We start from the raw sequence: 24,546 nt of genomic DNA, 5'->3' as shown, positions 1-24,546 counted from the left end.
AACCAGTAGGATAACTGCAGCTTCGACAGATCTGACAAACCAATTACAGCGTGTTAAATAAAGGTGTGTAGGTTTGATTAAGGCAGAGCGTACCTCATTGTTCCTAAAGTCCAGTAGCAAGTATGCGGCCATCACATCATTGTACTTCTGGTTCACCAGCGAGTCTTGAATCTCTTCCGCAGAAAATCCCATCGTCAGCATGATGTCTGCATGCACAAAACGTGTTGAAAATTAGAACGGTGGAACTCTGTAGGTACATAATTCATCTTGAGAAATTTAAAATATGTGTTGAGTGTGTGCTTGGGTGAGGAAGGAAATACATTTACCATTTTTGAGTTTGTTTCCGTTCCTACCTGTCCGCCTGGGGTCCTTATAATCTGGCATGGGTTCGATATAGGGTTTGAGTTCTTCGTCCTCATGACCTACATTCATCCACCGGTCCCTCATTATTTGCTGCTGAGAGAAAACCACACAGACAGATACAGGGAGGATAAGATGTCAAAGACATTAGAAGGGGTAAAGAGCAGGGGAGGGAGGAAAGGTTAAAGAATAAAAGAGGAGACAAGAGAAAGAGGGGGGAAGGTTAGTACAAAAGAGTCTCACAAAGATAAATTACTAATACAATGGAAATGATGCAGGAGCCAGCGATGCATGATGAATTCATTCTGCGTTTTTCATCGGTTTACTTCACCACTATGGACTGTCTTGCTAAAGGAAAATAGCCGGGTGTATTTTATCTTTGAAATGTAGATTACTCTTCCTTTAAAAAGTGAACAGGGGACCTTTTATAATGAACTCCAGATGGAAGACGGGGCTAAACTCCTAAAGACTGCATGTGAACTGAACTATACCAATTGTAGACCATCTTTGAGGTAGGTGTAAATGGGACAGTCACAGGACTCAATTCTAGCACTAACATTAGAGTCTTATCTCCTTTTGTTTTTTTACAGAGTAGCCATTACAATAATACAATATGTCTTAATCCAAAATCAATACTAGTAAAGTGAAAGTGACGCCCTTTACTCAGCAGCAACTAGTTGTTTGCCTTCAACTTCCATTCAAAACTAGGTAATGTCCAACTATCTTCAGTGCTCCCACATTTAGTAACTCATACCTCTCAGACTAACAAGAATTTACTATGCCTTTAAAAAGCACTTTACACTTCAGCAACAAACTCGCATATAGCTGGTGAAGCAAGTCCAGCTGAGCAGTATAGCACTGTATGCGCTTCACCCACCATTAGTCTGTGAGTTTGATAAGTCTGACCAAAGTGATTTATTAGTTATTATCTTGTGTTTGTATTCGTGTGTGTGTGTGTGTGTGTGTGTGTGTGTGTGTGTGTGTGTCAGAGTAGCGTACCTCGAGGCTGCCTCTTTTAGAGGGGTTCAGAATGAGAAACTTTTTGAGCAGGTTCTCACAGTCGGTGGACATGTAGAAGGGAATCCTGTATTTACCACGCAGCACTCGCTCCCTCAGTTCCTGGAGATGGAAAAGAGCATTTAAAGTCAGCAGTGGACTCTTAAAAAGAAAAGAAGAAAAAAAAGCATAAAAACAATCCTTTTTCTCTCACGTTCTCAGATGCTGTCCGAGAGCAACAGAATATCCAACTGTTTCCAGCGATTTACAGAAAACGAGAGTCTATGAAACAGTGCCTAATGATAAAGTGCTTGACTCTGAATCTCATCAGTAATCTAAAGTGGCCTGAACAAGTAGTGCATTTACCCAAGCACAAGCTGGTAGGCATTTTAAAAGGCTAACGAAGTGTAGTTTGGAGCCGACTTTACCAAAATATATTATTAGAAATACATTTTAATTCCCTCTTTAAAATACATTTGACTTTAATAGATCAGAACAATTATTATTGAAAACTGTGCTTTACCTAATGTCCATGTTTTTTTGTTCATATTCATCTGTGGAAGGAAAATTAAGACCACTTCTACTATAGGGATACATCTGAAAACAGTCAGGCTCCTATCTGTTGAATGAATAGGAGGAACAGTAATGTAGATTTTAAACAAAACTTCACCCAAGCAGGAGGTAATGGTAAGGAATCTGAATAAACCTGGATGCAGGGCCTTTCATATCATTATAATCGCATTCAATGTCATATCGCACTTCCACAGTGACTCATCTGTGTAAAGACAGAATGTTTATTTGATAGTGACAAATGACAATGTGTGATGGGCGGTATGAATAATTAAGAATAACAACTTATCTCAGCGCCTGTTTGGGTGCTGAAAACCACCAACACCATTAGAAGTGCTTGGGTCGGCTTTTATTCACTATACACATTCACTCTCATTCAATTTAGTTTCTGCATTTTAGACGGCAGAAGGAACAGAAACCAGCATGACAAATACTACAACCACCCACAGAATACAGACATCCTCTTATGTAACCCACATCACACACACGCACAAACAACCTGGCTCCTCTTCCTGACCTTGAGGTTCTGTCCATCGAAGGGCAGCGAGCCGCTGACCAGCGTGTACAGGATCACCCCCAGACTCCACACGTCCACCTCGGGCCCGTCGTACTTCTTCCCCTGGAAGAGCTCCGGGGCTGCGTAGGGCGGGGAGCCGCAGAACGTGTCCAGCTTGTTCCCCAGAGTGAACTCATTACTGAAGCCAAAGTCCGCTATCTTGATGTTCATGTCTGCGTCCAGGAGCAGGTTCTCTGCCTGAAGACCGATGGAGTGTGGGAGAGAGAGGAAGGAAAACATTAACGTGATGCAAAGAGCAGGGACATAGAGGAAAATATAAACATTTAAACATGACGGGGTTACTTGGTTCTGAATACATGTGCCAGAAAATGAAACAAATGTTTGAGTGTTATGTAATTTCTCCACATATCAAATCACTTTTCGAATCCACACGAAGGTCAGTGCTTCATAAGTAAATGTGGAAGACAAAGTATTACAAATAGGCTGCTCGTTTATGTGTCAGTTGAGCAAAAACGTTCTCTGACATGCAAATGAGTTTGAAGATAATTATTCCACAGACAGTTCTCTTTGACACCTTTCTCCGGAAAGAGTAATGGCCCGGGGCCTACAAGAATCACACAATGGGCAAAGCGAGTTCATTTTGTGTGTGTGTGTGTGTGTGTGTGTGTGTGTGTGTGTGTGGCCTTCACTGCCTAAAGTGAGGCAGTGAACATGAGGCTGGGGTTGCCTAGCAACAGGTGCGCTATTCTTTTCACTAGCTCTGAATACACTGCCGTGTTTGAGTGTGTGTGCACATTAAATACAACACTGACTCTCTAGACTTTGAACTCAGAAATAAATGAACAGTGGTCACTCTTCTTTTCTACTAACAAGTTTAATCATCTATAGCTAGTTATCATGCAAAGTAACACAAAACTAGTAGACAGAGCTGTAATAGCAGCATGAAGAACATGAATGCAGTCGTGCTGGGTTTTTCCTCTTGTCGTTGCGCTAGAATTAAGCCTGTGCTGGATTTCACAATAGAATGCACAGATCAAGTGTGATTAGGATAAAGTGCAGGACAGTACACATTACAATAATTGGAACTGTCTGTCCTCATGAAGTCTTGTCTCTCATTCTCTCTTTTTTTGTGCATCATTGCCTGGTAAAGAGTGAACAATGTTTCGTGACCTTGCTGAAAGCACTGAAAATGTTTATAAATAGCTAAACGATAATCATGATTGGGGACACAACTTTGAGATGAGAGGGTTCTGTATGGTTACAGTAATCATGATAATGTTCTGTCTACAGGTCTGCCTGCTGGCACAATAAGAGGATTAACAACACAATGGGCGGGAAGCATTAGGTCTGTGTTTTAATTTCTGGCACCAACTGAAGTGCTTTAAAGACAGAAGGGAGAATATATGGAGAGACAGAGGGAGAGGATTATCCAATAGTGAACACAAGAGGAGAATTACGTAAGAAATAAATGTGCGTATGTATGGGCATGCTTGTTTAAGCCCTAGCACTCGAAGAGGGACATTATATAATCTTTGTGATTAACCCACGAGTCACCTGTTCATGGAGGCAGAATTTCTAATCTCAAAAAGTCAGATCCTATGATGTTAAAAAGTGGACAGAGAGCGAGAGAGCATGCCAGTTTGCACTTTGACACCCAATGTAATTCAATCATGTGTGTGTTCTCACCTTGAGGTCTCTGTGTACTATACACTTCTGATGGCAATACTGCACCGCTGACACAATCTGGGGAGTGAGAAGTGAGTGAGAGAGGAAGAGACGGAGTGAGAAAGGATGACAAGATGAACAAGTTTTAGAGATTTACTATAAGACCCTGACCTCCCCATTGGGGTACTTCAGAAAGCGATAATAAAGTACAAAGGGAGCTCAATTTATGCAAAACTGCTTATTAATATCAATCATAAAAATATTAAATAAATGCACTTATTAAAATAAAAAGAGATTCCTGCTTCTGCACTTCAGATCTATCATGCCTTAAAACAACAGCAGCGTACACAAACATACATATAAAATCACATAACCAGACATGTGCTGCACGATATGAATATATAATGTGATGACGTTGTATAATATGTTCTGCTTCTTTCAGTTTACTGCTGAAAATACAATAAAATGCTTGTTAAATATTTAAAAATAATTTCATTTAAAAAAGAAAAAAAGTACCATCTGTGATCTGTGCACAAAAGCCAACGACAAAGAAAATATGAGTGAGGTTTCCTACTGATAACATATTAGTTAACATATTAGCATTGTTAGGCAGCCCTAACAAAAATGCATTTTCTCCAAAATAAACAAAAACAAACCTGTCTGAATTTGGCTCGGGCTTCCTTCTCCTTCATCCTGCCATGGGCCACCAAGTAATCAAAGACCTCTCCTGGGAGACGAGAGAAATGAGGAGAGCAGAGTTATTGTTGGAACATAATACTTGTCTCTTTAAGGCCTGAGTATTAGGTGAAAAGAAAAAAAGTATAGGCACTTTAACTAAAGTACAAATACTTAAAAACAGGCTTCTTTCTCTTGTAATAAAGTACGTTATATATGCGTAATCAAATTAAACACGGCTTCTATGTTAGAAATAAAGAAAAAACAACAATTCACAGTTCAGCAAATATATATAATAAAATAGACCTTTTTTTGTACATTTCTTTAAAATAAAATAATATTGAATACAAATGTGAAATCCTGGAATCATGTGCGTCTACATTGAGACGACTCTCCCAGAAAAAAAACTAAACCTGTGCACTTTGAGGGGGGGCAGCATTTGATGGTAACATACAGAGTGCCCAGCCTCAGGGGGAATTATTTCACAGTGACACGCACTCACCTCCACTGGCGTACTCCATTACCAGGTACAAAGTCTTCTCTGTCTCTATCACCTCAAACAGCTTGACTGGAGGTAGAGAGAGAAAAGGAGGGGGAGGGGAAAGTAAAGTGAAGGGAGAAGGGACAGGAAAGAAGAAAGCAAAAACAAAGAGATAAGACAAAAGCAGAAGTATTAATATGAGACAGGTTGAATGCATGACCTTGAAAGACAAAATACATCGCTGCGGGACGACAGAGTGATCTCACTGTGACTCACCTATGTTGGGGTGATTCAACATCTTCATGATCCTCACCTCCCGGAAGAGCTGCGAGAGAGGAGACCAGATTTATTTTGGTGTTGCTTGTCAGTGTGCCGTTACATTTATATTCTACACATTTAAGTGCAAAATACTTTCAATAGATTTGTTATCAATTTGTTTATGAAGTATACTGTATTTTATTTGTGTCATTGCATAGACTCTTAATCAATATTTGCAGTGGGTAAAGTGACATTGAAAACATAAATATGCACTTCCTGTATGAGCATGTGTGTCAATTTACTAAAAAGGGAAACAAATATTAGTTTAAATCCCGGCACAAGTTAGGATTTCAGAGCTAACAAATGTTGCCTTCAGCTGCTTGTAAACTCTGATAGGATACATTCAAGCATAACAAGTATTAATTCCAGTCTGTGCCACGCAGTCTCTTTCTGTGGTTTAGGCGAGAAGAGGCACTTTTCACTCATTATATATTTATTTGACTCAGCAGATAACTAGGCTTACTGTAGACAGACAGTTAGAAGCCAGAGTATAACTGTTAAGGTTGCAAACAACCCAAAATGAAACACATTAAAAAGGTAATGTGTGTAATATATATCAAACACAATGTTTTGTTTCATTTCACTTGCTGTCTTATTAATGTAATGTAATACCATTTTCCAAAATGGCTTTAAAACCAGTAACACATTCAGTTGTGTTTTGTTATTATTAAATTCCTAGATATTAAGAAAACAACTTGACATTTAAGGCTTACACAATGTCCCTTGATCACTATAGCATTTCTGAATGTTCAGGTGTTATTTTTGTGTAAAAATAAAACAGTGAGTGTTTGTCTTTTCATGGGTCTTTTAAAGCCAGCACATTATTTGCTTCAGTTGCAGCATGCAGAAATGCGGCAAGACGCATTTTCAAGAACCATGCAAAAAGAACAGACAAAGTCCCCTTTGTTGGCAAAAAAAAAATCTGTTGAAATAAAGACTTTAAGAACTGATAGGGAATAATATCAGGAGTTCCAAATTGGTCCCTAATGCATTTGATGTGAGCGTGTGTGAGCATTTATCACTGGATTGATGTGCTGTGAGTCTCTTTGTGACGTCTTAAAATGTTCCTGTCATGTGTCCACATTTGCGCACATTAAAGATGCACGAGCGTGTGGGAGTGTGTGTGTGTGTTGAATGTGCACATACATGGTAAGGGAGTGTGCGTGTAAGTGGACAGACCCCACCCTGCCACGATCAAAAGAAGTAATTGCAGCTTGTTTCCTGTAATTAAAACTCTCTCTGAAAAAACTAGACCACTTCAGAAAGACAGAGAGAGAGACGGAAGGAAAAAGCAAGAGAGAAGGACATGTGGGGCAGGAAGAAAGAGTGACTTGAAAATGACTTCTGAGAAAAGGGATAAGAAGGACTGAGGTTTGGATGTTGTGCCCATATGTGTGTGTCCATGTGTGTGGGTGTGAGGGAGAGAAAGAGACCCACCTTCTGCAAACTGGAGGAGTTGAGCTGTGTCTTATCAATGATCTTTACAGCCACCTAGAAGCAAAAACCACATGTGTTATTACTCTTTTATTCATTGACAACAGTAGCATTCCAGCTATCTTTTTGGACACATCACACACACAGAAGAATGATAAAATCTCACACAAACACATATTCACAGCGGGCTACAGTTGCATAATAGGGCAGTATACAGGCACACACACAAAGCTAAAGCATGGTTTTTAGCCATGCTATAATGAGGTCTATAGTTCATAATCCAACAGATGATGCCAACAACAGAGAGAGAGACAGAGAGAGTTAAACACAAAAAAAGGAAAGAAAAATAGAGATATGGACAGATGGGTGATATTCGAAGTGAGGGATGTAGAATGAGCAGATAAAACAGAAGAGAAAGGAGGACGTGAAGATAAAGCGAGGAAAACAAATAAGTATATGTCTTAACAAGGACACCGAAAAGGGAGGTTTTCTCCCACATCCGTCTTTCACTGTCAACCAACTCCTTTCTTCCACTCCTCTTTCTGGTTGTGCTTGTCTGTCTGTCTGTCTTTCATGCCCTCTGACTCTCCCTTGTTTTCTGTGTGTTAGCGCGCGAGTCTCTCTCTCTCTCTCTCAGACCCCAGCATGGGCTCGCTGCAGACACAGCGTTTCCCTTAAAGGTACAGACCACCGCGTTACATCACATCTGGAATTCACAGTAAGCCAGAGACATTTGGGCTTCTCTATTCAAGCTGACAATGGCCACCTAATCTCCCGCAGCAGATGTACCGTCTCCAAAGCCATGCGAGGCCAGGATCAGACCGGGCCCCACTGTGCATCCCAGCATGAACCCTCCCGTATCCTCAGCAACCAGGAAGGAAGATTAACAAATAGTCCAAACATTTAACTGTTTGTCTACTTTTAACATCTTCTATTCTAAGCAGAAGTGTTTTTTGGTGATAACATAGTTGCTGGTTAAAGGACTGGCAGTCCATTTTTTAGTTATACTACGGGGTCAGGTTCCATAGCCTGCTTAAATTGTCTAATTGCAATTCCCTTATACGTTTATATATACATTAAGCACCAGATTAAAGTCTAAATGAGATTAAAAAGTAATTCATTTCATGAGTGTCCGGGCCAAAAGGGCAATATAAACATTGTTACAACAATAAACACAATAATACAACTTTTCAGTGAAGATTTAAAGATAAATAATATCTAAATAATATGAGATGTACATACTAATCTACACAAAATGCAGTTTGAGATGTACATACTAATCTACACAAAATGCACTTTGAGAGACAATCCACAGGCTAATAGTTTATATATGTCTTCATCTTAAATGTCAATCACATTTTATTAATATAGCCTAATATCAAAAATGCCACATTTGTCTCAGGGGGCTTCACAGTGTGTACAACATATGACATCCTTTGACTTTATGAACTCGCATCGTACAAGGGAAAAAAGGGTAACGATAATTAAATAATATAAATAAATAATCAAAAAGAAAAAAGATGGATCAAGGTGGATTTGATGATGCCAAAAAAAATGACTGTAGTTGTCAGAATTGTTGGTGTTTGTAATTAAAGAAGCCAGTTTCCAGGTAAATAAAGTCACAATAGTAACGTTTCTCTCAAACATGTGGCTTAAAAGAAAACACTGAGTCTAGGTGACTATCAGTGGAACCAAAGGACAGATTGTCTAACGTGTGCACTGTGCATGTATGCCTACCTCTTTTCCGGTGAGGACGTGTCGGGCCAGTTTGACCTTGGCGAAGTTGCCTTTGCCGATGGTTTTTAGCAACCGATAGTTTCCGATGTGCGGCTGGTCGTCTGTTGTGGTCGTGGCGACGGAGTTCCGACATCGCGGCATGCTGGAGCGGCTGGAGGACTTGGTCTCCTGAGAAGAGATAAAACAACATGTAATCATCATGATGACTCAGAACACTAATAGAAAGTGACAGTGAAAGAGTAAATTAAGGAAAAGCCTTTGATTTCCTTTTCCACCAGTCTAAAGCTGTTAATGGAACCCTTTCCAGTACCATCATATACATTCATAATTGAGTATGAGCACATGTTACTATGAACCACTGCTACGTGCTGCAACCATGTCTAATAACACCAGGATCAAGGTAAAGCTGCTGGGACACTGAGTTTAGTCTCGATGTAACTGTTTTACTTTGGTTAATGTTACACTGCCTCTAGTCCAAACAATATTCACCATTTAGGAACATATTGATATTGTGATGATAAATGTATACGCTGTGTGAATAATAAAACATTTATGATCTGATTCCGACTGCATGTGTGACTTTCTTTTGAACCTACAAGGGCCAGTAGTGTATACAGTTATTTAAAAAGTTATTATACAAGCTAAAAATGCTTCAGTTCATCCTACAGCAGACAGAAGGTCTTTCGAGTCATACACACACCCACAAAAAGGAAAACAAAACCTTGCTGTGCTGGCAAGTTTTACATGGTTGGCTACTGCGATTGGGTTTCAACTCCAGGAAAGGGTCAGAGCAAGTAAGTGTGTGTGTGTGTGTGCGCGCGCGCACGCGTGTGTGTGTGATCTAAGCGGACAGGTGACGGGGATCAGGGTCAGAGGAGAGGACGACTGGCTCCAGGGTGACGAGACGCAAACACACACATGGGGCTGCGGCACAAACGCCAGCGAACAGACACCCACTCGGTGTGGGATCACAGACATGCACTCAGCGGCATAAATCACACACACCTCTGAGGTTCGACACCAATGAGTGAGACGGGCAAGTGAAATTCACACTGTTGGTGCGGAGTGAGGAGGTTTCGCACAAACCATCTCGTCCTCTTTATTCACCTAATTATCTCTCTCAGGCTCGAACAAATTAGAGGCTCGCCCTACGTCCCAAATTACCCACAAACTACTTTTTTATCAACATCTTCCTCCGCACGTTACCGTATCTTCAGCCATGGGAAACTTGGATAACCATGATTACTTCATTGTGCGTTTATTGTTCCAGATGGTATGATCTAATGTCTGCGTCCCATCCACAAACCCCCCCCCCCCCCCCCACACATCCTCATGCTGACAGTGCAGACATATACAAAGTGTAATAGGCCAGATTAAGCTTTAACACAAGCAGGGGGACTTGGATTAAAAACAAATGACAGTTACATTAAACCGAGAAGACAGGAAGGACCTTATGTGGGCTTGCGTGAGGGAGAAGCAAATGATTTTATTTTTGGATCATGTAAGAGGGGGGGGGGGGACCGACAATGCCACATGCGGACACTATCCAAGACAATGAAACTTAATCTGACCATAGAAAGACGATTTATAGCTTTGAATCGTTTCCCAAGGCTTCTAGAAACTGAGAAGGCATACTATTTTTATTAGATTTTTGATACTCGGACGAGCCATTAATTAGGAAAATGCCTGGGCTTACAAGGCCGATTCACTTAAATAAAAAGTTTATTTTTGTTTTAATGCAAATATGCAAAATTCCAATCCCTGTGAGAAACCCAAGATGCTACTATCTGATGAAAAAATGCTGTTAAATGCATTAAAACTCTATTGTTTGTCTTGGCAAAGTTTTTTTTTTTTTATTACTTGTAGAAAATGATTTAGTTGAAGTGCACTGCTGGAAGATTCGTAAACAGTTCCACTACCTCAACTACAGTGGTAAATACTTTTCATCCATCGCAGCCATTTTTGTATATGTATAAAAACGTTGGTATTTAATCACACGCATAAAAAAGGGAACAAATGATATCGATATTATATATTTGTCATCGGTCTAATGCTTGTAAACAGCTGTAGGAAACGGGACGAGTGTAAATATGAAAGTCCACAATGTCCTTTTGACTCAATGCATTATATGCACTTAGGTAACCAGGATTCTGCCTAACCCGATTTCTGCTTGTGAAAGTTGATTCCTTGGCCATATAAAGCTCACCAGGTTTGCATTGACTTTTTACATGTACATGTATGCATGACGGCCAGAGCCTGAAAGAAAGAGCAGAGCTTGTGGATAAAAGTAAAAGTCCTTACATTAAGCGATGAATACTCATTTCAGTGTTGACACAAAGTCGTCTTTAGAAGTCTGATTCCAGTGCTGGACAAAGGATTGGTATAATTTGTAAACATTCATTCAGTCAAACACTTCGTCGGGTTTCCTGCATAACTGGTTTCTTGTTTGCTGTCTGACAGGAAAAGCTGTCAATGGCAATGCAGACTAAGACAACATTAATGTATGCCTTTAAAATCTAAAGCACTCTGTGATTTCATGTGTTGATATTGGCCAGGAAATATCAGCCTGAAGCCCTAAGAGACAAAACTTGAGTATAAATTGCTTTGAATCAACCTAAAAAAAGTACAAGGACTTCTCTAGCCACCTATCACTAACAACAACTCTTTCCAACATTTTGAATTGAATTAGTGCATCAAGGTTCCTCAACAAATGAAAGAGACACTTTCCATAAAAGACTAACAGCTCACACTTTGAAAGGAGATTTAAGTAGCATAACTAAAAGAACAAGAGAGGTACAGCTTTATGACTGCACTCTGACTGGTTATTATAAGACAAGGGAACTTTGGAATATGCTCTACAAGTTATCTCCCCTTAAGAAAAAGTGAAACTTAACCAGCTTCCAAAGGCTGTGTAACATGTACAACTATGGTGTACTACAACTGATAGAAAGGTCAGAACACGGAGACAGACTTCGAGCCTCTGGTTATCTAGTGCTTAAATGGATCCTCCATCCACCCACTTGGTGGCAGGATAAACTTTTAATGGTTCAAATTAATTAAATTCGAGTTCAAACATGTTTCCTCCGAGTTCTTTGCCTCGTCCACAGTCTGTAACTCTTTAGTCTTCCTCCTCTCCTCTTTCATGTCCGACTATTTTTGTCTTCTGATTCTTCCTTCATTTTTGGGCAGCTGACACACACACACACACACACACACACACACACACACACACACACACACACACACACACACACACACACACACACACACACACACACACACACACACACACACACACACACACACACACACACACACACACACACACACACACACACACACACACACACACACACACACACACACACACACACACACACACACACACACACACACACACACACACACACACACACACACACACACACACACACACACACACACACACACACCACACACACACACACACACACACACACACACACACACACACACACACACACACACACACACAGGTTGTGTTTTAACTCAAGCCTCATTATGATTGACCTTTACTAATCTGTAGTTCTGACAGGAAGCCAGTCAGATACAACCAGACTGACATTTTTATACAGTAGAGTCCAGAAAGAGTGGCACATGAAGTGTGTCTAGCACGCTATCAAGAGACGGCCAACTCAAACGCAAGATAGGCAAACACAGGCAAAACCACCACCAACAGTACGGAGGCAAAGTAGGGGTGATGCAAGTAGATGGGGGCTTAAAAACTTGCACACTTTGGAAAATGAACATGACAAACTAGGCTAAGCTGAATCACCATTGTAGAAAACAACATGCTCCCTTCAGCCCTACTTACTGAGACGCCAGATCAAGTTGATGAATTATCAGCTATAATCTGATCAGCCTGCCAGACTGTTCTCCCCATTTTCACATCACATTACTCTGAAGTGACCAGTCATATTTGCCTCATTGTTTAGGTTGTTGGACTTAAAGTTAGGAAAGGCACTGGATTATAGTGGGGAAAAGGGGGAACAATTCTTTTTTTTTTTTTTTTTTAAATAAATCTAAATTGTGTTTATGTCAAATTGTTTTTGTATGTGCTTTTGATTGACTAAATATGGGGTATTAGTATACAGACCTATCATTACTCCAATTATACACGATTACAATATGACAATTTTCCAGACAATGAGCAAAAAACCAACAGGTCTCATTAGTAGCTATTATTTTGATAATTGATGCACACCTTGTTTTTTCTAAATACCTTAACATGCTGTTAACAAATTATATGTAATCACACCATTCCCTCTTATTTCAAATAACTACAGATGTACAGCTCTCCCCTTCCTTATTGAGCATTACTTCAGTTTACCGATGTAGGATGGCTGAAGTCTGAAATGACCACCTTCGGGGGGAAACCATATCCAACTTAATTACATTTAAGAGCAACGAGCTGCAAACCAATGTATGAGGTTATACCAAAGGTCTTCATGCTGTCACACTGCCAGAGCCCATGTTCACCAATTTGATAGTTATAGGCAATGTCTCACCATGATGTGATTAACTAAACTAATGGTGTAAATAGCATTAATTACAGCCCCAGTAACCTTATTTACATTTGATTGGTGTTCCGATCATTTAGATCCCCTTCAGGTGACGCCATGTTTTAAGGAGGTGGTTGAATTTGATGAGATCTCTGTACACTCTGTGGAAGATAATCGTCCCCCCTTTATACTGACAGGAAGTGCTAATTCAAAAAAGAAAAAGCCAATGCTGGAGTTCATTAAAAGAGCTGGTGTAATGCCAGCCACATGCAAGCTTACCGTCAGGCCTGTAGGCTGCTTTCATGCTACTCATTTGTCATCTGCTAGTACATGTGTCATAATGTGCCACCTGCTGTCATTTACCAGAACAATGTGTGCAGTTAATGACAGTCATGACATGCATTTCTTTCCATGCATTTGCTTTCTAATATATCCAGTCCAAATGGGTCTAACTTTACTGAAGGGGTGTTAAAAAATAAAAATAAAAGAACACAAGTGGTATCTTCTGCACACATTTCTTGATGCATGTTGATCTCAAATATAAGATACATTATTGTTCTTTCTAAATGCATGGTGTTTCCAAAGTCTATGATGTGATGATTAATATTAGGCATAGTCGAGCAGACCTTTTAGATCCATTTAAAAATGTCTACTATTCTATACTCTTTCCAACAGTTAAAGAATATTTGTGTTTCTCTTTCACTTTGATACAAACCAATGCTATATGTGAAACAAACAAGCTCAGAACAAACAGGGTCTTTATTGGATACATAACACAACCAGATACGAAAGCTGCTGCATTATACTCAAATTTGTAGGTGGGAGGACACACACACACACACACACACACACACACACACACAATCTTCCCAACTCTAGGTCGTGATGGCTGTGTTGCCATGGAGACTTGTCGCTTGCTGAATCCTACCCTCTATCTCGGTGTTGGTTTGTTTCACTTTCATCGTTCCTTCCTTTTCTCTTGCTCCCTTCCTCCCTGCCGTTCTTTCTTTTCCCTACCCTGCTATTCATATGTTTCTGTTTCTATTTATACTCCTCTTTAATGGCATGATGGTTTTCAAGAAAAACAAATGAGAGACAGCTTAATAGTGTCCTTAAATGAGAGCATGTTTGTTGCACCATCCTAATATTATCACGGTTTGATTCAAAATAGATTCCAGATTTAGTGTATGGGGATGTTTGAATTTCATTTTACTCTTGTAGACCGTTTGCAAATAAAGCAGTTTGGAAAATGAAGACATGATAGCAAAAAGTGGGTATAAGATGGAGGCATTACATCTGAAAAAGCTAACCCATTGCAAAAATGCAAACAAATGAAAGCAAAGACAAAATGTATCATGTATTAAAGCTAAACTACACCAAACACTTTCAATAAACAAATCGTTTGTGTTGTTCAATTCAGTGGTCATAGATTTCAAACTAACACAAGCTACTTTTGAATTGTTCTCTTTTAGTCACCATATGTTGCTTGCTTTATAGTATCTCTCAAATATAAACACGAATTATGGATGCAGCTACAGCTACTCACTGGAACTAGCCAATTACGCAGGAAACCCCAGCAGGGAATAACTTTGGGAAGACTCATGTGAAACGACCACTCTAATGAGGGAAATGAAAAGGACACAAGTTAAAAAGCTGCCAAATGCCTGAGAGAAATGTTACTGCACCTGTTTAATAGTTCTTCTGATTCATCTTAGCTTTTCGCTAGGATGAAGTCACAGAGGAGGCAGTTACAAACGGCCATGGGGACAAGTCTTTGTATGCAGTAAATCATTTTATGCACTTTTTCATCCTGTGCGTGTTAATGTTGACTAGATGACCACAATTTCCTACCTTTCCATCCAATATTTGTGGCAGACTGCTCGGTCAACAACTAAAATGAGTATGGTTGAAGGTAGGGATGCTCCGATCGATCCGATACTCACTCTCTACCGATCGATCGGTGCTCTCTAAACATGCCGATCGCGAGAGCCGATCGCATGACGTAAAATACATGACACTTTTCTCTGTGAGCGGCAAAACAAGCTCGCCAAAATGGCTTCACCGGTCTGGCATTATTTTAAGGTGTCCGAAAAAGACAGTAAAATAGCGGTACACAACGTGTGTGAAGCAGAAATCCTGCAGCTCCGCCCGCCGGACCGGTAAGCGGAGCGAAACACACAAGAGTTAGACCTAAAAACACACACGAGTTAGACCTAAAAACACACACTTAGCTATTTTATCTACCTCTGGAACAAGCTAAACTAGTTATTATAAATATATTTATTCTTCACTGTTGGGTCACTCATTACTGGATCAGTGAGCTGCATGAGATACTGACAGGCTGTCAGGAGAGGGAGAGAGGGGGAGAGAGAGGGAGAGAGGAAAAGAGAGCGCTTCCGCTCATTTCTCCCGTGTTATTATCCAAAGTGAATGTAAACTTGAATAATGTACATCATTTGAATGTAATAATTAAGTTGATTGTTGTTTGTGGAAGCTCCAGTGAATGAGCCCCATTAATCGAGTTTTAAACATCACTTTAAATGGAAGATTTAAAGTTTAAATCTTCCATTTAGGCCACGCCCACTCGATCGGTTCGGCGATCGGTATCGGCCGATACTGATTGGCGATCGGAGCATCCCTAGTTGAAGGTCTAATTGTTGAATCAGTCCGTTTCCATTATTACGCCGCATCTTGATTGCTATCAGTAACTAAAGACTCAAATCTGAAGAACTTTTGAAGTGCTGATAGGGGCTACTGGCTCACAGCACTGCACGTCTGAAAAATCATTAAGTGAACGGCACACAGTTTTTGTTAAAATAATTAGTAATTTTTTGATAGCATGGTCCTTTGTCGCCTCTTATGAAACTCTGTAGGGGAACATATAATAAACAGTATAGCTTATATAGCATAATAGCAATACAAACTGTCCGCATAAGGCTAAGGACATTTGTGAGAGGGCCTTTACTTTAGCAAGGTGGTGTCACGCTGAGTCTCAGTTTGCTGTGAATGTAGTGTCGCGTGTGTCTGCTCTTGAACTGGATTACCCCAAACCTCTTAGGTAAGTGTATATTTGTGTGTGTGTGTCCATGCGAGTGTGTGTGTCAAATCAATTCAGAGACCCCATTTGCTCTGTTGCTGTCACAGTTGGGACATGCTGCACAGCACTTTCTTGCGTGCCCTCGTTCTGCCGCTATGCAACTGTGTGTGTGTGTGTGTGTGTGTGTGTGTGTGTGTGTGTGTGTGTGTGTGTGTGTGTGTGTGTGTGTGTGTGTGTGTGTGTGTGTGTGTGTGTGTGTGTGTGTGTGGGCCGTGCCTGTGAGCCACCAGAGTAAACAGGTCTGTTTAGCTCAGCTTTCACAGGGTGGCAGAGTTAAAAGAAAAACTGATGCAAATATAGATATGTGTAGATAGAAAGGGGAAAGGGATTCCCCACCGTGTTTTATAGGAGATTTGGGCCACCTCGCCTGAAACAAAGACTGCTGACACTACTCTATATTAAATAATAGAACTCCAAGGAAAAAAGAAATCCCTCGCAGGAAGAGTGCCATCATTATATACGCAAAGACAAATTATGATTACAAGTCCCAATAGGTCTTCAAGTAAAGATTTAATAAAGTAACTGGGTTACAAAACTTGAAAATCATTACCTTGATCATGTGGCATGCTTATTACTGGTTCTCACTCAAATATATATCTTTCTGTATTTAGGAATCGGTGTGACTCAGCAGAGATCAGGATATTTCATGTAATGGACAAAGCTAATCCTGCAGGATAATAATGGTGGAAAAGGGACTGAGATTTAAACTACAGATGCAAAGTGTTCATAGTTTGGGCTACAAATTGAAGGTTAATACTAGTTTTGCTTTAAAGACCAGGGTTTCCCACATAGACTTTACTTGGGCGGGCCGCCCAGGTATATTAACTTCCGCCAAAGTATATTTCGCGACCCATTTAGGGTTTTTTTTGCGCTCCGCTGTAACCTCGCTGCGAGGCTCCGGCGAACAGTTGACAAGCGTGCTCCACTACCGCACCCACCCACCAAAAGTATATTTCAGATCTGTGGGAAACACTGAAGTAGATGAATACAACTGTAGTAGTCTCATAACACATCAAACAGAACACAGACCGTGTTAGACATGGGAAATGTATTTTTGGATAGAAAGCTAATTACTAGTGTTTGGTTGTAGCATTAAAGCTTGAAAGATTGCCATCAACATAAAAGCAATTATTGAAAATCTGTTCTTTACATGATAAAAAAAAAGCCACAATCTAAATGAATTAAGGATGCACGATATTGGTTTTTTGAAACCGATACCGATAACTTCCTGGCCGCACAGCATTTACGTCACAGCCAGGCATGAGTTAGGGAGCGCTGGATTTGTGAAAAACTCCCCTCTTCCTAAACCACTAATACCACAGTACTGGCAAAACGGGAGAAGCCGAGTGAAAAACAAGCGCCCCTCATCCCAATCCACCCACACCGCAGGATTTGTTTTCTTTTTTACCCAAAAAATAAATTGTATATTATCGGGGCTATTAATACTTTTATCGGGTTTATCGGGATGACGTCATAATTCCTAATATCGGACCGATAATTATCGGGCCGATAATTATCGTGCACCACTAAAATGAATGCTTTATTTATAAAGTCTATTGCTGCCTGGATGAGCTGGTTTGTTTCTGTTATTGTGTGACATTAGGTAATCCAAATGAACCCTTTAGAGGCAACAAGATCAAACACTAACACATAAATACTAATCAAGGCAAAGGTAGACTTGCAACTTCCTTGTTAGTTTTTTGTCAATGGAGTCTGGTGGCTTTGAAGAGAGCATAGATAACATTAATTTCCTTGTTGGAAATGGCTAACTAATAGCAAGTTAAAGCCTGGACAATATTCTAAATACATGCAAACACTGACTAGGGATGAATACAACTCTCCTTCAAATAATCCAAACTATTCCTTTAACTTTTCCTATAAATCAAAACAAACATTTTGACACCGGGAGGATTCCATGTATTCATGGGTGACTAACACCAGATGACTTCACAGAAAAAGGGAAAATACATTGGCGCCCTGAGAAAGAAATCCACACGCCTACACCTGAATGACGTCAAGCCCTTCAAATGGCAGGTCGACAGTTAGCTGCCACACCTTCCACTCAGCTCGACTGGAAAGGCCTGTTTTACCCTTACAATCCGACACACAAACAAAGCACTGAACTTCACTGCATTGTTTTTTTCCAACACCTAGGTGGCTGCTCGTCCGATATTTATGTTTCCACCGGAAATCCAGGTTTAAATGGACAACTGCCCATGAATCAATGTAATTTAATGGAATCAATGTAATTCCAATCCTATTAACAGCCAACTGTCTATGTGCAGGGGGGAAATGAGGAAACTGCTAGTGTGTGTGTGTATGTGTGTGTGTGTGTGTGTGTGTGTGTGTGTGTGTGTGTGTGTGTGTGTGTGTCGACAAGAACATTTGTGAATGTGATGGAGTGTCTGGTCTACTGTGTGTGTCTGAGTGTGTGTTTGCGGCAGGTTCTCTGTTGCTAGGGCCCTGGCTAGCTCTGTCTTTCTGTTCATCTGCCTAGTGACTGGTCTGGTAAAGAGAGAGGCATAATTTATGGTTTCCTGGGCGTAACAGCAACGTGTGTGAGAAAGTGCATGTGTGTTATAGATTGCTTACAAGATGAGTCATTCAAGGGGAGAAGGAATAAGGACAGGCAAAGAGGTGAACACTAGAATATCAAAACACATCTTCACCAGCATGCCTGTGTCGGTATCCTCACACATTCAGTGTTTCTCTCTCATTTATATTGAATTTCCAGCTCGCTCGCAGGGAGATTCTCTCCCAAGCTCTCACACTCCCAAGGTGTCAGATGAAATACATCAAACTGTGCTCAGCTACACTCATATTTCCAATACTGTGTTTGCTTTGTCTTTCGTTGCTGTGGAGCTTGTAGGCATTTTGAACCTGCAACCGTCAACTCTTCAGTCATGGTGCGGGTTACAAAGGTCAAACTGGAATAGATTGGAAACTAGGGCGAGGGATAACCAGATTTTTACTTAAACAATTCAGTCCTAAATGGGGAAAAATGCTATTGCTAAAACTATGACAGACATTGATATCGTTCAGTCTCACTCTCAATACTCAACAGCCACTGTCACACAAACCCTTTCATCACAATTCTTCACAACTCCTTCTCTTCATTTAATGTATTGCTTTCCTATCCTGTGGCTCTTTTTTTACCAATTCTGTATTGACCCGAGCCTCAACCTTCTGTAGCATGAGTAGCGCTTTGCAGTTAAGTTTTGAGTGGGTTCCTCTTTGGTTTGCAACATTCTCACACACAATAGCACACATGTATCGCAGATAGCAAATCCCACAGCACCTTACTGTATAATATAACAGAGTGAAAACGTAACTTTTGCTTGTTTGAAAGGTATTTTTACAGGGTACCTCTAGGTTTCTGGGTTTTAATGAGTGTTTAAATGAGAATGTTGAAGTCTTCACATTGATCTTCAGACAGCTGCACATAAGATTGACTATCAGATGATTATCTTTATTCCCATCCTGTCACCAAACTCTACAATACAACTTCAAAGTCATTTTGTCCCACGGGAATCCCACTGATTCCATCCCATTGTTCCTGCTCGATAAAAGTCAATACAAGAAGAATAACATGACAGCCGTTGTTAACTTGGGTCAGAAAATAAAACTGCAGACACAGGTATACTGGAAACAGTACTGTCTTCCATAAAAAGTGTTTAGCTTTATACTGTATTCATGTCAAGATTTTGTGGGAGCTTGTCCATGCCTTAATTCAACAAAACAGGTTTGGAATAATTCAGACCTTAAATGACTTCATATTAGGGATGCCAGCGATTATTCGATTATTCGCTACAGTCTCCATAATCGAATATTATTTTTAAAAATCGGTCGAATAATCGATTATTATTCGCCAGGGCTGCCGAATAATCGATTTTGATCATGGTCAGTTTCTGGCAACCCTACTTCATATCATCTTGTAAATGTGTTGTTTATTTCCTTCTTCCTTGTTTTATTTCCTTTAGAGATGGACGGTCTTGTATAAATAAACCTTGAGTAAACCCAATGAAAATATTACAATCAAGCCCTAAATGCACTTTAGTTCATTTAGACGTATAGGAAATATCATTCGGACAAATAAATGTTTCAAATCCATTACACTTCAAGTTCAATGTGGGGAGGATCCAGCTTGCTTGGCTAGTGTGCAACTACCTAAACAATGAAATGGAGGATGAAGTAACAATTGAAGAGGCAGACCAGTATTTCTGGCTGCTTTACTCTGTCTTTTCAGAAGATGTGACTCAATGAATAGAGAGGGAACATTGTAAAACAGGAAATCAGACAATCAACTGATCATGTCTGGGGAAGTAGACACAGAGTGAGAACCTACAGCAAACACAAGCTATGCAATTCCCCCTTTTGGACTAATAAGCCACCATTCTTAGATCACATAGATACTGAAACAAAACCTTCAGGCTTTTTAATTTATTATATCAGTTTTATCACCATATTGCGCAAAACAAATCCAGGTACTCAAGGTTAAACTATTGTCACACCGAAGAGTGTCATACCTAACAGCCAGGACAAAACCTTGTGAGGCAACAGGTCAGATCAGAGCCCCTCAACATATCTGCTATTTCACACCGTCAGAAAGATGTCACAAGTCACTTCACTACATTTGACAGCTCTCTTATGATACGTGCCCAGCGACTGTTTATAGTGACAGGATGGAGGTTGGCTTGGTCAGCTACTTCTACAACACTACCCAAAGATATTTTTATAACCTTGAACAGCCGAGTTCAACGAATGTGTGCAAAAATGGCTTCCAAACGTTTGATTATTATCAAGGAAATCACCATTATCATAATTGTATGTAAAAATAAACTTTTAAAGCTTTGTCTGTTAATTTTAGTCAGGTTAAAGGCCCTTACACACCAAAGAACACGTCCCGACGGAACGTCGCCTGCGTCTTATGTTTCGCACTGGAACACACCGCAAAGACTTCCAAGACTGGCCAACGGCCAAGTTGCACGTACAAACTGCGCATGCGTGAGTGGCAATAACTCTCCTTACCAGCAGGCGGCGATAGTGTGTATTCGTCATTCAAAAGAGGCAACAACCGGAAGACAGACTGCGTGATACACCGAGAGAAGAAGAACAGACTGCATGATATAAACAAACAACAAATAGCGTGTGCGTTCCATTTTCACTCTACAGCGAGAAGCTCATGGGGCTTTCCCGAACCTGTGTCGAGAGCTGGAGTTAAATTAAATCTCAGATTTGCCTTCTTAATAGTTTGTTTGGGTCCCTTACTTCCGTTTAGCTTCTCATGCACTGATTCGCTAAGCTGAACAGCCAATCAGAGTGATTTCTTTGGCCGACGGCCTTTAGCCGACAGCCTCCCGATTCAACATGTCGAATCGGCGGCGGAAGGTGTAGGCACAGCCGAAAAGACACGACGGTGCGGGACACACCAAGACACACCAATCTGAGTAGGGCGACACGACGCTCATCGACGGAACGACATCTATTTTGGCTTGGTGTGTAAGGGACTTAAGATGAAAAGATGAATCAGTGAATTAGTATTTTACAACTTCATTGATAAATTGATAACATTTGTTGTTTTTTTAGTCAAATTAAATGAATCCACCTTCTTAAATATGAATATTTCTGGTTTCTTTACTCGTGTTGTGGACAAACCACAATATTTGAAGACATCATCTTAGGTTGTGAGGAGCACTGATCTACATTGCTCACCATTTTATAGACCAAACAAGTCAACAATCATCTGCAACACTGGTTACAGCCCTGTACTCAAACAGTCTTTTTTGCAGAGACAAGGTGAGGATATTTTGAGATAATTGGTTATTTACCTGGCGACACATTGACTATTCAGATCAAAATATACATCTATGACAGGGACAGTCATGTCAACACTCAACCCGTCTTCATGTCCGGTGCCATTTTGTCCTGTATCTTGAGACCCGACACCAAAGGCTTTCTATACATGGCCTTTTAAAACAGACTGTGTTTGTGTGGGAGTATCCATCTGCGACCTTTTGCCTACAAACACAGTTGCGGACTAGCCATGACCCCAAACTTTTTTCCTAAAACCCCTAAATCCCCACTAGTTGCTGCAGGAAGAGTAAACCGTGCATTCTGACCAACATTAGCACTACAACAAATCTACACAAAGGAGGTTGTATTGCTTCAGGTACTTCACTAAAGGGTACATAAACAGGGCAAACCAGGAAGTCAAGAGTGAGCGTTATTTATCACCAAGCTACTGCACTTTGGTTTTGTACTCTGTGTGTGTTTAAAGCTTCTACAGTGAAAGAGTTATGTAATGAACTGTATTGTTTCTGACCTCTGTTCCAGGTAAGGGTGTAGCCCTGTGGGAATATGTATGTGTGTACTTATTTGCCTACACCTACCAGTTTAGCTATCTGCTTGGATTGTAATGGAAGCTGGGATCCATTATACACTCGCAGCTAGATCATGGTATCAACAGACGATTGCAAGAAGCGAACACAGCCCTACATGTTTTAACCATTGAGTTTCCAACACCAAGAGGTTTCCATATTGGCTGGTAGGATCATATCTGCAGTCTGGAAGGCAGTGCAGCTGATTTTACACACCTGTGATTGGCTTTCATCATTTCAGGTAGAAAACAGTTTGACAGAGGGCAGCTCTTGCAACAGATTCAATTAAAGTACAATATAATAATGCTCCTATTGTTTATGTTTTTCAAATAGCCAAGCCAAGGTTGTAAAAAACTGTTCAATAAAAAGGGTTTTAACCACATAGTTTTTCTTCTGTGTTCATCTGCTTTATTTATGTTGCTATACTTATCAAAGCTACTGACCAACTGCTAAAACAATCCATCACACTGAATTGTCACCGCAGCTACATTGACCTACCTATAGACACTTAAGCGTCACAAATATAGAACTTGGTTTAGCTCGCACTCGGGGTGACATCACCCACTGGCTAGTCTTTCAACATGTAGACGGACAATGTTTCCATCCATCACTCAAAAGAGATTTTTTTTCAATCCGTTGATGTTTGTCAACAGCTGCCCCAAGTAATGCATGTCATGCTCTGTATCGGAAACTCTAATGGTTTTCATGTGAGAATGTGCATCTTTGTCCCAATTACAATGAATCTCTAGATAAAACTGTCAACAAGATTAAGACCGATGCCGTCTTGGAAAAGGGCTGTTTTCCGGCCCTCTAATAATGTTTTTCAGAGCACAGTTTAGGGGTCTTTTTGTTTTTTTATCTTTACAGCACACTACCAGTGTGTTTGTCTATTCAAGTTAATAGAAATGTATACTTCTTGAATCTCCAGCTCTGAAAAGCCTTTGCATATTTGAAAGGTATTTATAGTGTTTTTTAGAATCCCTCTGGCCTCTGCTTAAGGGTCAGTAGATTTAGGTCAAAATCGGATATGGTTTGTGAGTAAGTTTGAGAATCTCCCCCTGTACCAGCACCTAGAAATGATATTTCCAATTTAAATTAATCAATTATTGATAGATGAGTCTTGTTTCTTACAAGTTTGCATCAAAAACGTTAAAACCCTTTTTACTTTTATCACACAGCCCCAAATGCTTCTTTTTTTCATTAAAGCTTTGTTGCATATTCAAGATTCCCAATATTGTCCTGCATAAATACAATTCCATTTTTAAATCTCCTTTGGGATTTTTTTAAGCCTTGCCTGCACAACAGAATTTTCAAATCAATATTTTCTGCAAAAAAACATACATACAAGGTATCAAGCCTTCAACAAAAGTCAACATTCTAAACACCACCCAAACACAAAACCTAGCAATATACAAAACGTATTGATGATGGCTTCAATACATTTTTACTGTGCATATAAACATAAAGCTGTGAGGCGCAAGTCACACAAGATTGCACTAAAAAATATATGTTACACATTATAGGGTTTCTGTACAATATAGCAATTATGTGGAACTGTCTGACTGCCTGTCTGCATTGCAACAGGTCAAAGTACTGAAAAGTCAAGTAGGAGGACATGCCCAACACACAGACTAAACATAAACCTAAATGTATTCTTCTATTCTGCAAAGAGTGGGAAATCCAGTGTGAGTGCGTAGGCAAGGCTGGTGAATCACTGCTGTGTGGCAAAGACAACAGAGAGAAAATGCAAAGAGACAACCAGAGACTGTGGAGAAGGC

The 24,546-nt window shown here is 40.2% G+C and overlaps 1 protein-coding gene across 16 annotated transcripts in view; it reads right to left on the bottom strand.

Moving 5' to 3' along the window:
• Nucleotides 1-24,546, bottom strand: part of mark2b (MAP/microtubule affinity-regulating kinase 2b) — a 45,233-nt gene that overhangs the window by 19,310 nt on the left and 1,377 nt on the right. For 9 of the 16 annotated variants that reach the window (XM_034106179.2, XM_034106184.2, XM_034106188.2 and 6 more), the window contains exons 2-11: nt 8,754-8,921; nt 7,020-7,073; nt 5,541-5,589; nt 5,286-5,351; nt 4,765-4,835; nt 4,130-4,186; nt 2,444-2,680; nt 1,360-1,479; nt 327-456; nt 94-206 (exon numbers count right to left, since the gene is read on the bottom strand). In XM_034106179.2, the coding sequence (XP_033962070.1) occupies nt 94-206; nt 327-456; nt 1,360-1,479; nt 2,444-2,680; nt 4,130-4,186; nt 4,765-4,835; nt 5,286-5,351; nt 5,541-5,589; nt 7,020-7,073; nt 8,754-8,921 (1,065 nt within the window). The remainder of the gene's footprint in view (nt 1-93; nt 207-326; nt 457-1,359; nt 1,480-2,443; nt 2,681-4,129; nt 4,187-4,764; nt 4,836-5,285; nt 5,352-5,540; nt 5,590-7,019; nt 7,074-8,753; nt 8,922-24,546) is intronic. The other 7 variants (XM_034106182.2, XM_034106187.2, XM_034106192.2 and 4 more) reach the window with 3 other exon arrangements.

The sequence above is a fragment of the Pseudochaenichthys georgianus genome, chromosome 18 (genome assembly GCF_902827115.2).
Source record: "Pseudochaenichthys georgianus chromosome 18, fPseGeo1.2, whole genome shotgun sequence".
Lineage (NCBI taxonomy): Eukaryota > Metazoa > Chordata > Actinopteri > Perciformes > Channichthyidae > Pseudochaenichthys > Pseudochaenichthys georgianus.
This window is presented reverse-complemented; position numbering and strand designations above follow the sequence as displayed.